Genomic DNA, 17,706 nt, shown 5'->3' on the forward strand with positions numbered 1-17,706 from the left:
TATATCTTGATTTTTTATTTTCTGCTTTGTCAAACGTTTTCGCTTTATATATTTAACACATCGTTCTCTGCATAGGTATAAATTTTATCTTTTCCATAACTTGGATAGTTATCTTCTGGTTTTTTGTTTTTTGGGTTTTTTTTGAGACATAGTCTTCCTCTGTCACCAGGCTGGAGTGCAGTGGCATGATCTTGGCTCACTGTAACTTCTGCCTCCTGGGTTCAAAGCCATTCTCCTGGCTCAGCCTCCTGAGTAGCTGGAATTACAGGTGCCTACCACCACACCCAGCTAATTTTTGTATTTTTAGTAGAGATGGGGTTTCACCGTGTTGGTCAGGATGGTCTCGATCTCCTGACCTCATGATCCACCCACCTCGGTCTCCCAAAGTGCTGGGATTACAGGCGTGAGCCACCATGCCCAGCCTCTTCTGTTTTCTTCTAATATTTTTGTTTGGTTTCTGTTTAATGATTTGACTTGTATATGATACAGAGTGAGAATGAATCTCATGGTTTTCTAGATTTTTTTTTTTTGTGTACTTCTTTTTTCTTTTTTTTGAGAGACAAGAGTCTCACTCTGTCACCCAGGCTGGGGTGCAGTGGCGCAGCTTCCGAGATTTCTAATGTTCATTATTAACTAGTGGCTTTTTCCCATTATTATCTTATTCCCATTATGCCCTGTCTGGTTTGTCTTAGAGTTTTATAATAGGTTAAATTTATTTCTGGAACCTTAAATATATTACATTGATAGGTTTATTTCTTTCTTTCTTTTTCTTCTAACATAAATTTTGACCACTGGTGCTTTATAAAACTTTTTTGAGACAGAATCTCGCACTGTCACCTGGGCTGGAGTGCAGTGGCGCGATCTTGGCTCACTGCAACCTCCGCCTCCCGGATTCAAGTGATTCTCCTACCTCAGCCTCCCCAGTAGCTGGAATTACAGGTGCCCGCCACCACGCCCAGCTCATTTTTTGTATTTTTAGTAGAGACAGGGTTTCACCATGTTGGCTAGGCTGGTTTCAAACTCCTGACCTCGTGATTCACCCACCTGGGCCTCCCAGAATGCTGGGATTACAGGCGTGAGCCACCGTGCCCAGCCAAGACTTTTTACTTTATTTTTATTTTTATTTTTTATTTATTTTTAAGACAGAGTCTCGCTCTATTGCCCAGGCTGGAGTGCAATGGTGTGATTTCAGCTCACTGCAACCTCTGCCTCCCGGGTTCAAGCGATTCTCCTGCCTCAGCCCCCTGTGTAGCTGGGATTACAGGCACCCACCACCATGCTCAGCTAATGTTTGTATTTTTAGTAGAAACGGAGTTTCACTATGTTGGTCAGGCTGGTCTCAAATTCCTGACCCCATGATCTGCCCACCTCAGCCTCCCAAAGTGCTGGGATTACAGGCACGAGCCACCACGCCTGGCCTTTATTTTTTTATTTTTTTATTTTTATTTATTTTTATTTTTTCTTTTTTGAGATGGAGTCTTGCTCTGTCACCCAGCCTGGAGTGCAGTGGCATGATCTCAGCTCACTGCAACCACTGCCTCCAAGGTTCAAGCAATTCTTCTGCCTTAGCCTCCCGAGTAGCTGGGATTACAGGCATGTGCTACCATACCCATCTAATTTTTGTATTTTTAGTAGAGATGGGGTTTCACCATGTTGGCCGGGCTGGTCTCGAACTCTTGACCTCAGGTGATCCACCTGCCTCAGCCTCCCAAAGTGCTGGCATTACAGGAGTGAGCCACTGGGCCTGGCGTATTTTTATTTTTGAAAGACAGGTTCTTGCTCTGCTGCCCAGGCTGGAGTGCAGAGGTTTGATCATAGCTCACTGCAGCCTTGATCTCCTAGACTGAAGGGATCCTCCTGCCTCGATCTTGGCTCACGGCAACCTCCGCCTCCCAGGTTCAAGCAGTTCTCCTGCCTCACCCTCCTGAGTAGCTGGGATAACCAGCGCCTGCCACCATGCCCAGCTAATTTTTGTATTTTTAGTAGAGATGGGGTTTCACCATGTTGCCCAGGCTCATCTTGAACTCCTGACCTCAAGTGATCTGCCCACCTTGGCCCCCTAAAGTACTGGGATTATAGGCGTGAGCCACCATGCTTGGCCTTTTTTTTTTTTTTAATTTTGAAATGATTGTAGAGTCATAGGAAGTTACAAAAATAGTACCAAGAAACCCTGTGAACCCATCACCGACTCTCTACCAGTGGTGACACCTTGTGGGATTTCTATTTTCGAGGCTTCCAAGGACAGCCCTGGCTTTTTCAGCATGTCTTTTTAGCATCTTCATTACAGTCACAGTCTTTTTTTTTTTTTTTTAGATAGAGTCTTGCTCTATCGCCAGGCTGGAGTTCGGTGGCGCGATCTCCGTTCACTGCAGCCTCCGCCTCCCGGGTTCCAGGATTCTTCTGCCTCAGCCTCCCGAGTAGCCGGGATTACAGGCTGGCGCTGCCACACCCGGCTAATTTTTGTATTTTTAGTAGAGAGGGGTTTCACCTTGTTGGCCAGGATGGTCTCAATCTCCTGATCTTATGATCCGCCCACCTTGGCCTCCCAAAGTGCTGGGATTACAGGCGTGAGCCACCGCACCCCACCTGCAGTCACAGTCTTTAGTCCATGCTATGCTTGTGCAATAATTTCCCCAGCTAGGAGACAGGACTAGGTGACAAGGTTCTTTTTTTAAAAAAATAGGTTTAGGGGGTACAAGTGCCATTTCCTTACATGTATGTATTATGTAATGGTGAAGTCTGGGATTTTGCAGTACCCATTGCCCAAATAGTGAACATAGTACCCAGTAGGTAACTTTTCAGGCCTCATACCCCTCCCATCCTCCCACATTCTGGAGCCTCCAGTGTCTGTTTTGTTTGTTGTTGTTTTTTGTTTTTTGAGACAGAGTCTCTATCGCCCAGGCTGGAGTGCAGTGGTGCCATCGTGGCTCACTGCAACCTTTGCCTCCTGGGTTCAAGTGATTCTCCTGCCTCAGCCTCCCAAGTAGCTGGGATTACAGGTGCCCACCACCACGCCCAGCTAATTATTGTATTTTTAGTAGAGATGGGGTTTCACCCTGTTGACCAGGCTGGTCTTGAACTCCAGCCTCAGGTGATCCCCCTGCCTTGGCCTCCCAAAGTGCTGGGATTACATTCGTGAGCCACCGCCTCTGGCCCCTGTGTCTGTTACTCCGTTCTACATGTCCATATTTACCCCTTGCTCAGCTCCCATGGTGACAAGATTCTTGTCCTTGTTTTGCCATTATCTTTTTTCCCTGAGCGAGGCATTTAATCCATCTCAGCCTTAATTTCTCCTCTGTAAAATGAGGGATTCAGTCACACATGCTTTGATTTTTCTTTTTCTAAAGTGTGATTGCTTAGCTGAAAGCCCAGCCACTAAACTGGAAGGAGTCATTGATTAGCCCTTGTCTGAGCAGTGTGCCCTGGTTCTTTTCCTCGCTACCTTGCAAGCAACAAACAAAAATTTAAAAACTGAAACATCATTTATGCTCATTTCAAAGACACATAGAATGATAAAAGCAATATGGAGTTGACGGATTTGGAGCTGGCAATTAAACAGAGCACCAGTAATATGGAAAAATGCAAAGGCATATAGAACGACTTCCTATCCTTAGCAAAAATTCACACAGAATCCTGTCCCCCGCAGAAAGTGGATTTAAAACTAATAAAACTAAGATGTTTATTATCATTAGTGATAATTTCTGTATAATTGTCATGGAGAGCTTATGCATGAATCTGTAACTTGTCATTATTATGGTCTTCACTAGAAATTGCATGTCTTTTTTAATTTCTGAAATCAACTATTGGGATGAAGAGCACTGTCAGTTTTTGTATTAAATTGTTTCAGTAGCGCATGGCCGAATATTTGACATGATGAATCTGAATGAAATGATCAGAGCTGTGTGAGGAATGTGTTTCTACGCTGGATGTTTTGTGAACAAAACAGAAAAAAAATCCCAGCCTAGAAGCATTATTGAAGTTGCATCGAGGAAAAACTATAATCTGGGGGTCATATTGTCACTCTGAGAGAACTACTATGTTCTGTCTCGCTTTCTCATCAGAGGAATCCTTGTACCAGCACCACTCAAATTCTCTGTTCTCCAACTCCTGGCCTCAAGCGATTCTTCTCAAGCGATTCTACCTCAGCATCCCAAGTAGCTGGGATTACAGGCACGTGCCACCACACCCAGCAAATTCTCTATTCTATACAACTTTTTTTTTTTTTTTGAGACAGAGTCTCCCTCTGTTGCCCAGGCTGGAGTGCAGTGGTGTGATCTCAGCTCACTGCAACCACTGCCTCCCAAATTCAAGCATTTCTCCTGCCTCAGCCTCCCAAGTAGCTTGGATTACAGGCATGTGCCACCATGCCCGGCTGATTTTGTATTTTTAGTAGAGATGGGGTCTCACCCTGTTAGTCAGGCTGGTCTCAAACTCCTAACCTCAGATGATCTGCCCACCTCAGCCTTTCAAAGTGCTGGGATTACAGGCATGAGCCACAGTGCCCGGCCTTTTTTTTTTTTTGTATTTTTAGTAGAAATGGGATTTCGCTATGTTGGCCAGGCTGGTCTCAAACTCCTGACCTCAAGTGATCCACCTGCCTCAGCCTCCCAAAGTGCTGGGATTACAGGTGTGAGCCACCACTCCTGGCTGTATACAACCTTTCAAATTCTCTCTCTCTTTTTTTTTGAGATGGAGTCTCACTCTGTTGCCCAGGCTACAATGCAGTGGTGTGATCTTAGCTCACTGCAACCTCTGCCTCCTGGGTTGTAGCAATTCTCCTGCCTCAGCCTCCCAAGTAGCTGGGATTACAGGTGTGCGCCACCACGCCTGGCTAATTTTTGTATTTTTAGTAGAGACAGGTTTCACCATGTTGGCCAGGCTCGTCTTGAACTCCTGACCTCAGGTGATCCACCCACCTCAGCCTCCCAGAATGCTGGGATTATAGGTGTGAACCACTGCGCCTGGCCAATTCTCTCTTATTTATTTTTTTGAGACAGAGTGTCACTCTGTCACCCAGGCCGGAATGCAGTGGGTGTGATCTCGGCTCACTGCAACCTCTGCCTCCTAGGTTCAAGCGATTTGCCTGCCTCAGCCTCCCAAATAGCTGGGACTACTGGCTGGCGCCACCATGCTCGGCTGATTTTTGTATTTTTAGTAGAGTCGGGGTTTTGCCACGTTAGCCAGGCTGGTCTTGAACTCCTGACTTAAGGTGATCTGACCGCCTTGGCCTCCCAAAGTGCTGAGATTGTAGGCGTGAGCCACTGCACTGGCCTCTCCAATTTTCTTTATTTCCTTTGATTTAATTCCTGGGCTAGGATCTTCTGCCTTGCATGTGTGGTTTTGTACTGCACTGGCTTTGGAATCAGTAACCAATCCCTGTCCTCATTCATACTCCTTGCTGACTCAGGAAAAATGGAAATTAACAAGAGTTATAAAGTAATACAGAAAGGGACAGTGCTCCCATCTATGATTAAGTGTACGCAACCAATTCATACTTAAGATTTTTTTGTCTCCTTCCCTTGCTCTGATTAAATTGCTGATTCTCTCACACCTGATGACTCTTCTCTCAAATGCCCATCCTTGATATTTCCTCGAAGTTTTGTGCACCGAGGGCGGCCTGAGCCTCTGGATCTTCACTTGGGCATGTTCCTGCCCACCTTGCTTCACCAGGCAACTGCGGAGCAGCAGGAGCGCTTCTTCATGCCCGCCTGGAACTTGGAGATCATTGGCACTTATGCCCAGACAGAGATGGGTCATGGTATGGAGTATTCAGTCTACCTTCTGGGTTGGGCGGGCCCCTGTGAGCTTACCATGTATGGAGTGCCCACCATGTGCCATCGATGGTGTGTCGATGTTGTGTGGTCTGTTTAAATGAGCTCTTTTTGCAGAGTCCAGGTTTTGGTATAAACACTGCTTTGGTGAGTGGGAGTTAAAGGCTATGATAGTGATAAAATGATCGTCCTTTTTATGCCATAGTTCCTCTTCAGAGGGTCAAGAATTGCAAATCAGGCCTTATTTACCAAGTGTGGTTTTTCAGTGTTACTGAGGTTGTATAGAGTCTGTGTGCATATACTACCCGAAGCTGTTTTCTTTGTCGTTACTATCTGATTACCTTTACTACTGTTATCTTAAGGGATACAAATTCCAGAAGAAATACAAATAATAGTTTGTGTACTCTTGGATTTGCTTGACAGAAATGAGTAGCTTATAACTGAAGTGTGTGACATTTTGGAGTTATTTGTACTTTGAGTCAATCAGTAGTTCTACAAGTGACTTGGCTGGAGGATAAAAAAACCAAGAGAAGCCGAACGTGCAGGCATTTGGTTTCAGACTCTGTATCTCCACCTTTCATTGATCTTTCCACCCCCCACCTGCTTTCTTCATGCACCTGGGTGGGCTGGAGGGGGCCACTGTTCCTCTTTGTATCTGCTCTGAATTGGGTCCGTGTTTGCCATTCATTTGCTTATGACTTCTCTTTTTCTGTTCTGACGTTTCAGAAAAACTGGTCTAGTGTGTATTTGCCACTTGCTCCTTATTTCTATACAGCTGCTGCTTTTTATTTGGTGTTGAATAGTATTTTACAGGATTTTCATGAGACTCCAAGTGGAATACTATTTGTTTCAGTTGTGCTTTTGAAAACATTTTGTCCTTATCTGTTCTGTTTAATGCTACCTGCTTTTCTGTAAAAGCTGCTTCTTTGATGAAAGATGTCTGTGTCTGGTTTGTTGACTCCCACTCGGGAAAGTTGTGGATTGCACATAAGTTGGTTATTCAACTTGGAAGCTTCTGAATGTTTCAAAGTGTGTTTAATGAGGTCTAGCCTTATGAAAGCAGATTGGTAAAAGGTTCCCAACATTTGCTTTAGTACAGTATTTTTGTAGAGACTGCCACCTAGAACATTTTTCTATGACTCTTTCCAAATAATTTTGGTATATTTGTGTTAAGATTTAAAACATGGCCGGGCGCGGTGGCTCACGCTTGTAATCCCAGCACTTTGGGAGGCCGAGGCAGGCGGATCACGAGGTCAGGAGATCGAGACCACAGTGAAACCCCGTCTCTACTAAAAATACAAAAAATTAGCCGGGCGTGGTGGCGGGCGCCTGTAGTCCCAGCTACTGGGAGAGGCTGAGGCAGGAGAATGGCGTGAACCCGGGAGGCGGAGCTTGCAGTGAGCTGAGATTGCGCCACTGCACTCCAGCCTGGGCAACAGAGCAAGACTCCGTCTCAAAAAAAAAAAAAAAAAGATTTAAAACATAAGATCCTGTCTATCCCAGTACACATAAGAAACTGGAAACTCTTCCTTGCCACATTAATGAACCAGCTAGGCCTAAGCTAGGCCTGCCATTGGAAATCTCTAGAGTCAACGGAGACCTTATTATTGGACCTTTAGGAATTTTTAAAAGTCACATTCCAGGTCATTTCCCCAATAATGGTTATACTTTTATACTTTTTTTTTTTTTCTTGAGACGGAGTCTTGCTCTGTCGCCCAGGCTGGAGTGCAGTGGCACGATCTCGGCTCACTGCAAGCTCCACCTCCCGGGTTCAGGCCACTGTCCTGCCTCAGCCTCCCGAGTAGCTGGGACTACAACACCCACCACCATGCCTGGCTAATTTTTTGTATTTTTAGTAGAGACGGGGTTTCATTGTGTTAGCCAGGATGGTCTCGATCTCCTGACTTTGTGATCCGCCTGCCTCGGCCTCCCAAAGTACTGGGATTACAGGCGTGAGCCACCGTGCCCAGCTTTAATTTTTTTTTTGTATTTTTAGTAGAGATGGGGTTTCACCACGTTAGCCAGGATGGTCTCGATCTCCTGACCTCGTGATCCCCCCGCCTCGGCCTCCCAAAGTATAGGCTTGAGCCACTGTTCAAGCCTATTGTTCAAGCAATTCTCCTGCCTCAGCCTCCTGAGTGGCTGCGACTACAGGCGCATGCCACAATGCCTGGCTAATTTTTTGTATTTTTAGTAGAGATGGGTTTCACTTTGTTAGCCAGGATGATCTCAATCTCCTGACCTCGTGATCCACCCGCCTCGGCTTCCCAGAGTGCTGGGATTACAGGCGTGAGGCACCACGCACAGCCATACATTTTTAATTTATAAGAATTTTGGATGAAATGTCTTCCTCTCACATGTTATCTCATTCTTCTCATTAGTACAGAATTCGAGAATGTTGAACTGGTGTGGTTAACACAGTACATATGAGTTGAAACTGGCAACTCAGAGATGGGTTAAAAAGACAGTTAACATCCCTGTTAAATTCATATATTGTGATCTTAAAAATGTGATTCTAAGTTGCCTTTATATTTTCTTTCAGTTGCTGTAAATAAATGTAACAAATCAAATACAGAAATGGAACATGCATGACACTTAGATTTTCAACTTAATAGGAAACCATCAGATAGTGTGGGAAATTCACTGTCTTGGTTATCAACCAGTTGTAGCTCATCTACAGGTGTTTTTTGTTAGATTTTGGTTTTCTCTGAGATATGAGAGTTTAAAGGATTGTGCAGGAAATTTTTCCTTGTGCCTGTTTTTTTCCCCATCTCTTAACTGAAGTCAATGTAATTTATCTCCTTAGGAACTCACCTTCGAGGCTTGGAAACCACAGCCACATATGACCCTGAAACCCAGGAGTTCATTCTCAACAGTCCTACTGTGACCTCCATTAAATGGTGGCCTGGTGGGCGTAAGTGAATTTTTCAGCATTTATTGGATGTTTTGAAGGTTCGTCATGAGATTTTGCTTAGAATATAGAGCTTCTATGATAATGTCGGCCAGGCTTGGTGGTGAAATCCTAACACTTTGGGAGGCTGAGTTGGGCAGATCATTTGAGGTCAGGAATTCAAGACCAGCCTGGTTAATATGCTGAAACCCCATCTCTACTAAAAATATAAAAATTAGCTGGGTGTGGTGGCGCACACCTGTAGTCCCAGCTACTTGGGAGGCTGAGGCAGGAGAATCACTTGAACCCGGGAAGGTTGCAATGAGCCAAGATTGCACCATTGCACTCCAGCCTGGGCATCGCAGCAAGACTTTGTCTCAAAAACAACCCAACAAACAAATATGTGTGTGTGTGGTGTGTGTATATAGACAGAGAGAGGTGTGTGTGTGTGGGGGGGGTGTGTGTGTGTGTGTGTGTATATATATACACACACATATATATACACATATATATACACATATATATATACACATATATATATACACATATATATACACATATATATATACACACACACACATATATATATATATATATATATAGAGAGAGAGAGAGAGAGAGAGAGAGAGAGAGAGAGAGGGGAAAGCCAGACATAGCGGCACATACCTATAGACCTGTAGTCCTGGCTACTCAGGAAGCTGAGGTGGGAGGACTACTTGAGCCCAAGAGTTCAAGCCTGCAGTGAGCTACTATCTGTGATCATGCCACTGCACTCCAGCCTGGGTGACAGAGTGAAACCCTGTCTCTTAAAAAAAAAAAAAAGAAAAAAATTTAAATAGTTTTAACACAAACTTTTTCTTTTTTGAGACGGAGTCTCACTGTGTCCCCCAGGTTGGAGTGCAGTGGCATGATCTCTGCTCACTGCAACCTCCACCTCCTGGGTTCAAGCGATTCTCCTGCCTCAGCCTCCTGAGTAGCTGGGACTACAGGAGCATGCCACCACGCCCAGCTAATTTTTGTATTTTTAGTAGAGATGGGATTTCACCATGTTGGCCAGGCCGGTCTCAAACTCCTGACCTCTGATCTGCCCGCCTCAGCCTCCCAAAGTGCTGGAATTACAGGCACGAGCCACTGTGCCCAGCTGACCTGAAACTTTTATATCTTCTTATTCCATTCTGAGTTATTATCTTGGAATATATATTTCCAACACAGTTAATGGTTGAAGGATTTTGTTATTCACATTATATATTTTATTTATTTATAATTTATATGTAAGAAGTCACATATAGCTAGTGATTACTGTTTTGGACAGCACTGCCTTAAGGGATAACAACGAAGTAGTTTAAATTAATATTCTTATTTTTATCCTAAAATTTTCTGTATGTAAATGCATGAGAAATAAGTAGAAAAGAAAGTAATAACTATTAGCTTAAGGGAATTTCTTTCTGAAAGCTAGGTGTGATACTATCAGCAGAAAGGCTTTCTGGACACATACTATTGGTTTAGTCTAGTGTTAGATTTAACATATTCTTTCTTCTTTTTTCTATGCTTTAAAAATGTACGAACGTTTGCTCACCTCTCCCTTATTTTCTTTGATATTACAGTTGGAAAGACTTCAAATCATGCAATAGTTCTTGCCCAGCTCATCACTAAGGGGAAATGCTATGGATTACATGCCTTTATCGTACCTATTCGTGAAATCGGGACCCATAAGCCTTTGCCAGGTAAGAACTGTTCATCTGATGTTGAGATGAAAATGAAACTGAGCACTTTCTTCTGCAAAAGGTAGAATGCCCAACTGAAGAGGCGGAGCGAAAGCCAGAAATTCCAGAGCATAAACATCTCGTGACTGTCCTTTCATCTGTGGTAGGAATTACTGTTGGTGACATCGGCCCCAAATTTGGTTATGATGAGATAGACAATGGCTACCTCAAAATGGACAACTATCGTATTCCCAGAGAAAACATGCTGATGAAGTATGCCCAGGTATGTTTTGATAGAAAATAGAAGCAGAGGCATCAAACAGTGGGGTTGCAGTGGCTGTTGCTCACAGTAGGGTTAGAATGGTCTGTTCTTTTAGAAGGTAATAACAGCCGGGCACACTGGCATATTCCTGTTATGCCAGCACTTTGGGAGGCTGAGTGCGTGGATGACTTAAGCCCAGGAGCTCAAGACCAGCCTGGGCAACATAGTGAGAACCCATCTCTACAAAAAGTAAAAAAATCTAGCTGGGCATGGTGGCACACATGTGTAGTCCCAGGTACTTGGGAGACTGGGGTGAGAGGATCACTTGAGCCTGGGAGGCCGAGGCTGCAGTGAGCTGTGATTACACCACTGTACTCCAGCCTGGATGACAGTGAGACCTTGTCTCAAAAAAAAGGGCTGGGCGCAGTGGCTCACACCTGTAATTCCAGCACTTTGGGAGGCTGAGGTGGGAAGATCATGAGGTCAAGAGATGGAGACCATCCTGGCCAACATGGTGAAACCCCGTCTCTACTAAAAATACAAAAAAATTAGCCGGGAGTGGTGGTACGCACCTGTAGTCCCAGCTACTCAGGAGGCTGAGGCAGGAGAATCGCTTGAACCCGGGAGGCGGAGGTTGCAGTGAGCAGAGATCGTGCCACTGCACTCCAGCTTGGCAGCAGAGTGAGACTCCGTCTCATAAAAGGAGGGAATAAGGCTAGGCGCGGTGGCTCATGCCTGTAGTCCCAGCGCTTTGGGAGGCCAAGGAGGGCGGATCATAAGGTCAGGAATTCAAGACCAGCCTGACCAATATGGTGAAACCCTGTCTCTACTAAAAATACAAAGATTAGCTGGGTGTGATGGCACACGCCTGTAATCTCAGCTACTCAGGAGGCTGAGGCAGGAGAATCGCTTGAACCCAGGAGGCAGAGGTTGCAGTAAGTCGAGATCACACCACTGCACTCCAGCCTAGGCAACACAGCAAGACTCTGACTCAAAAAAAAAAAGGATGTAATAATGCATTTTTCCTTCTGATGCCCCCCCACCTTTTTTTTTTTTTTTTTGAGGGAGGGGCGCTTTTACACCCCATGAGTTCATTTGGCGGCTTCTTGGCTGACTGCAACCTCCGCCTCCTGGGTTCAAGCGATTCTTCTGCCTCAGCCTCCCAAGTAGCTGGGATTATAGGCATGCGCCACCACACCCAGCTAATTTTTTTGTATTTTTAGTAGAGGTGGGGTTTCACCCTGTTGGCCAGGCTGGTCTCAAACTCCTGACCTCAGGGGACCCTCTTGCCTCGGCCTCCCAAAGTGCTAGGATTACAGGCGTGAGTCACCACGCCCAGCATTTTTTTTTTTTTTTTTTTGAGACAGAGTCTTGCTTTGTCACCCAGACTGGAATGCAGTGGCGCTATCTCAGCTCACTGAAACCTCTGCCTCCCAGGTTCAAGCGATTCTCCTGTCTCAGCCTCCTGAGTAGCTGGGATTACAAGCATGTGCCACCACACCCAGCTAATTTTTGTATTTTTAGTAGAGATGGGGTTTTACCATATTGGTCAGGCTGGTTTCGAATTCCTGACCTCTTGATCTGTCCACCTCAGCCTCCCAAAGTGCTGGGATTACAGGCGTGAGCCATCACACCCACTCTGATGCTTCTTTTACTGTGACAGTGAAATCAGAAACAGCAGGGTTGAAGGACATATTTTGATTTGCTAAACCAATGATTCTCAAACTTTTGCATGCGTTAGAATCACCTGGAAGGCCAGTTAAAGCCCAGATTGCTAGGCCCTACCCTGGAGCTTCTGATTCAGTTGGTCAGGGTGGGGACTAAGATGCAGTATTTCATGCAAGTTGCCAGGTGATGCTGATGCTGCTATTCCAGGGACCACACTTTGAGAACCACTGAACTGCCTCTTGGGCTTAAAAGAAGAAAGTATCAGTTCCACGTTCTTCTTCCAGGTGAAGCCTGATGGCACGTACGTGAAACCGCTGAGTAACAAGCTGACTTACGGGACTATGGTGTTTGTCAGGTCCTTCCTTGTGGGAGAAGCTGCTCGGGCTCTGTCTAAGGCGTGCACCATTGCCATCCGATACAGCTCTGTGAGGCACCAGTCTGAAATCAAGCCAGGGTAAGGGTAGGGTCCTGGATGGGCTCAGTACCGAAGGCGTAGTTTTTACCCCATTCAGATCCCAGAATTCCCAATGTCAATACAGAAGATGCATTGGCACTGCAAAATTGGCTAGGGTGATAACTGGGCCTGTAATTTCCTATCTAGGCTTCCTTTTCTTAAGAGGAAAGATAGAAATAACCACCCTTGCTATAATCAGTGACTGCCAAAAAAGAAAAAAGAGAATACCCACCTTATTATTTTTAACCTTTTAAGAAAAGTAGTAATAATATCACTTGAACTTTATAAGTGAAATGTTCAACACACTAAAGGCAATTTGAAAGTTCTGATTACTACTAGCAACTATAAATTGTGTATGGTGAAAGTGACATTAAATTTGTTTCCCTTTTGCATTCATGGCCACAGTTTATTCCTACATCTGCCTTTCACTGATACTCCCTGATACTCTTTTTACTCTTAAGGAATAAAGAAACCGGCCAGGTGTGGTAGCTCACACCTGTAATCCCAGCACTTTGGGAGGCTGAGGCAAGATTACTTGAGCCTAGGAGTTTGAGGCCAACCTGAGCAACATAGCGAGACCCTGTCTGTATTTTCTTTTCTTTTTTTTTCTTTTGAGATGGATTCTCACTCTGTTGCCCAGGCCGGAGTGCAGTGGCGTGATCTCAGCTTGCTGCAGTCTCCGCCTCCCTGGGTTCAAGTGATTCTCCTGTCTCAGTCTCCCAAGTAGCTGGGATTACAGGCGCACGCCACCATGCCCAGCTAATTTTTGTATTTTTTGTAGAGACGGGATTTCGCCATGTTGGCCAGGCTGGTCTATTTTCAAAAAAATTAAAAATTAAATTTTAAGGTCAGGCGCAGTGGCTCACGCCTGTAATCCCAGCGCTTTGGGAGGCCAAAGTGGGTGGATCACTTGAAGTCAGGAGTTCGAGACCAGCCTGGCCAACATGGTGAAACCCCACGTCTACTAAAAATACAAAAATTAGCTGGGTATAGTGGCGGGTGCCTGTAATTCCAGCTACTCGGGAGACTGAGGCAGAAGAATCACTTGAACCCAGGAAGTGAAGGTTGTAGTGAGCTGAAATCACAACACTGCGCTCCATCCTGGGTGTTAGAGACTTCATCTCAAAAAATAATAATAATTACATTTTTAAAAAGGAATAAAGGAATTGATACAATCAGACCTTTGCTAATTCTTACACTTCAAAATATTTAACACCATCCATTGGGTCTTCTCCAAGATTATGGTCAAAATACAGTGTATTCGGCCATCTGGTGAGCAGAGCTTTTCGGCATTGCCTTATTAGGTTGACTAGTGTTGGTTTTGTATGTTGCTATGAGCTACGGTTTTCTTAGTCATATTGGAAAGATTAGGACAGATATGGACTTTGCAGCCAGAAAATTCTGTCAACCTATGCAGTACAAGGTAATTAGAGCATGGTCTTAGGGAGCCAAATAGCCTAGGCACGGTGGCTCATGCCTGTAATCCCAGCACTGTGGGAGGCTGAGGCAGGAGAATCGCTTGAACCCAGGAGGCGGAGCTTGCACTGAGCCAAGATCACACCACTGCACTAAAGCCTGGGTGACGGAGGGCGACTCCATGGCAAAAAAAAAAAAAGCTTCAATTTAAATCTAAGACCTGCCATGTATGAGCTGTGTGACCTCAGGCAGATTCTTAACCTCTCAGTTTCCCATTTGTAAAATGGAGATAGTAATAGTAACTACCTCACAGTGCCCTTATGAGGACTAAATAAGTTAAAATACCAAGTGCTTAGATTAGAACCTGGCATATAGAAAGTTCTGTATAAACATTTACTTACTATTTTTTTGTTTTTCTGTGTCATGTAGTGAACCAGAACCACAGATTTTGGATTTTCAAACCCAGCAGTATAAACTCTTTCCACTCCTGGCCACTGCCTATGCCTTCCAGTTTGTGGGCGCATACATGAAGGAGACCTATCACCGGATTAACGAAGGCATTGGTCAAGGGGACCTGAGTGAACTGCCTGAGGTATGAGTTTGGTCTCGTTCACTCGTGGGCACCCTTCTGTTTCATGGTTACCTGTGGGATGATGTCCAGAGATAACTAAATGTTGGGATTTCCTGAAAAGAATTATGTATTCTGAGAACTTCCTCTGGTTGAAAGTAGATCAGACATGAAGATCTGTGGGGTTTGTTGTTAAGTATTTTAGTGTTATCAGAAATACTGTACCATGTTGATTATTTGTCAATCAAGGAAATGTAAGTGGTGAATGTTTAGATGGGCATGGGTAGTGTTCTGCATTCTTCTGGCCAGTCGGACAGCTTTGCTTCTTCAGTTTGCATGTGTGGCAGCTGTGTTTTGACAGTGGCCAAGATGTTAGAGGAGGGGTGTGTTTTCTCATTGGTTCTCGGGCTCTCAGCACCACAAATGTCCTGACAGATTTGTGCTTGTCCTCTCAGCTTCATGCCCTCACCGCCGGACTTAAGGCTTTCACCTCCTGGACTGCAAACACTGGCATCGAAGCATGTCGGATGGCTTGTGGTGGGCATGGCTATTCTCATTGCAGTGGTCTTCCAAATATTTATGTCAATTTCACCCCAAGCTGTACCTTTGAGGGAGAAAACACTGTCATGATGCTCCAGACAGCTAGGTGAGAGTCAAATCCGCGATTCCTCCTATCTGTTCATAAGAATGTTCTAGTCCTTTTCTCTAGGTTCTTGTTCCCATGGTTTTTCTTCACCGTATATATATATTTGTTCCTGAAAGGTATACTTTTGCCTTCCATCCTGACTCACGGTTTTTATTTCGTGGTGAGGCTAGAGAACATGAAGCACCTGTTACATAGCTTGAAGTTGTATCAAGGGTAGAGTTACTGGGCTGGGCACAGTGGCTCATGACTGTAATCCCAGCACTTTGGGAGGCTGAGGCAGGCAGATCATGCTGTAAGGAGTTCAAGACCAGCTTGACCAACATGGTGAAACCCTGTCTCTACTAAAAAATACAAAAAAATTAGCCAGGCATGGTGGCACATGCCTGTAATCCCGGCCTATTTGGGAGGCTGAGGCAGAAGAATCGCTTGAACCTGGGAAGTGGAGGTTGCAGTGGGCCAAGATTGCGCTATTGCACTCCATCCTGGGCAACAAGAGCGAAAACTCCATCAAAAAAAAAAAAGGCCAGGTGTGGTGGCTCACTCCTGTAATCCCAGCACTTTGGGAGGCCAAGCCAGGTGGATCACTTGAGGTCAGGAGTTAGAGACCAGCCTGGCCAACATGGTAAAACCCTGTCTCTACTAAAAAAACAAAATATTAAAAATTAGCCAGGCATGGTGGCAGGTGCCTGTAGTCCCAGCTGCTTGGGAGGCTGAGGCAGGAGAATCATTCATTTGAACCCGAGAGGAGGAGGTTGCAGTGAGCTGAGATCTGGCCATTGCACTCCATCCAGCCTCGGCAACAAGAACGAAACTCCATCTTAAAAAAAAAAAAAAAAAAGTAGAGTTACTAAAAGCATGTTTACTGGTGATTTTTAGGTTCTTGATGAAAAGTTATGACCAGGTGCACTCAGGAAAGTTGGTGTGTGGCATGGTGTCCTATTTGAACGACCTGCCCAGTCAACGCATCCAGCCACAGCAGGTAGCAGTCTGGCCAACCATGGTGGATATCAACAGCCCCGAAAGCCTAACCGAAGCATATAAACTCCGTGCAGCCAGGTGAGCTCTCCCTCAAGAGCTAGAATACGCAGCAGTGGAGCTGGGGCCCTGACAGATGGCAAGAAGGCATGAGTACTGTTGGTCATTTCCTCAGACCTCCAATCTATGTCTTAACAGATTAGTAGAAATTGCTGCAAAAAACCTTCAAAAAGAAGTGATTCACAGAAAAAGCAAGGAGGTAGCGTGGAACCTAACTTCTGTTGACCTTGTTCGAGCAAGTGAGGTCAGTGGTAGTTCTCTCTTTTTCCCCTTCCCTGCCCCCAGCATCCCGCATTTTCTGGTGCAGAAACCCTAGTCACTGTGTATTGAATCTTTTCCCAAGGTTCTCAAACTCTGCTGTTTTCTTTTTAATCTTAGGCACATTGCCACTATGTGGTAGTTAAGCTCTTTTCAGAAAAACTCCTCAAAACTCAAGATAAAGCCATTCAAGCTGTCTTAAGGAATTTATGTCTGCTGTATTCTCTGTATGGAATCAGTCAGAACGCGGGGGATTTCCTTCAGGTCAGTATTTTCTAAGTATAAGTCTTTTTTGTTGTTGTTTTAAGAAAAATAATTGTTGGCCGGGCACGGTGGCTCACGCCTGTAATCCCAGCACTTTGGGAGCCCAAGGCAGGTACGGTGATCACTTGAGGTCAGGAGTTCAAGACCAGCCTGGCCTGGTGAAACCCTGTCTCTACTAAAAATACAAAAATTAGCCGGGTGCAGTGGTGCACGCCTGTAATCCCAGCTACTAGGGAGGCTGAGGCACGAGAATCATTTGAACCCTGGAGGCAGAGGTTGCAGTGAGCCAAGATGGCATCACTGCACTCCAGCCTAGGCAACAGAGCAAGACTCTGTCTCAAAAAAAAAAAAAAATTTCATAAAAGCTCTTTAAGGGAGCTAACTCAGTTTTATAAGTAAATCCTTTTGCCCTTTTCCTTTTCTCCTTCTGAGAGTGGACATGGTGGTGCGAACTTGCACGATGGTTTGCACTAATGAGTTCATATTGGCGATGGAAGAAACATGCTGAGCTAGGATGGTAAAACAGAAAGAGCCTGAAATCTTGATGGCCACTGGAACTGCCGTAATAACCCTCAGCCACCAATATCTGAACTGCTCTTAAAAGAGAGAAAAATAGCCAGGCACAGTGGCTCATGCCTGTAATCCCAGCACTTTGGCCAAGGCGGGTGGATCACCTGAGGTCGGGAGTTCGAGACCAGCCTGACCAACATGGAGAAACCCCATCTCTACTAAAAATACAAAATTAGCCAGGCGTGCTGGCACATGCCTGTA

At 45.0% G+C, this 17,706-nt stretch overlaps 1 protein-coding gene across 1 annotated transcript in view; it reads left to right on the plus strand.

Annotated features, from left to right (window-relative positions):
• Positions 1–17,706, plus strand: part of ACOX1 (acyl-CoA oxidase 1) — a 38,283-nt gene that overhangs the window by 13,467 nt on the left and 7,110 nt on the right. The window contains exons 3-12 of the mRNA XM_058428770.1: positions 5,598–5,758; positions 8,578–8,685; positions 10,266–10,385; positions 10,532–10,647; positions 12,579–12,748; positions 14,594–14,756; positions 15,188–15,378; positions 16,255–16,434; positions 16,552–16,657; positions 16,792–16,939. Of these exons, the coding sequence (XP_058284753.1) occupies positions 5,598–5,758; positions 8,578–8,685; positions 10,266–10,385; positions 10,532–10,647; positions 12,579–12,748; positions 14,594–14,756; positions 15,188–15,378; positions 16,255–16,434; positions 16,552–16,657; positions 16,792–16,939 (1,463 nt within the window). The remainder of the gene's footprint in view (positions 1–5,597; positions 5,759–8,577; positions 8,686–10,265; positions 10,386–10,531; positions 10,648–12,578; positions 12,749–14,593; positions 14,757–15,187; positions 15,379–16,254; positions 16,435–16,551; positions 16,658–16,791; positions 16,940–17,706) is intronic.

This window comes from Hylobates moloch, unplaced genomic scaffold (assembly GCF_009828535.3).
Source record: "Hylobates moloch isolate HMO894 unplaced genomic scaffold, HMol_V3 SCAFFOLD_15, whole genome shotgun sequence".
Classification (NCBI taxonomy): Eukaryota; Metazoa; Chordata; class Mammalia; order Primates; family Hylobatidae; genus Hylobates; species Hylobates moloch.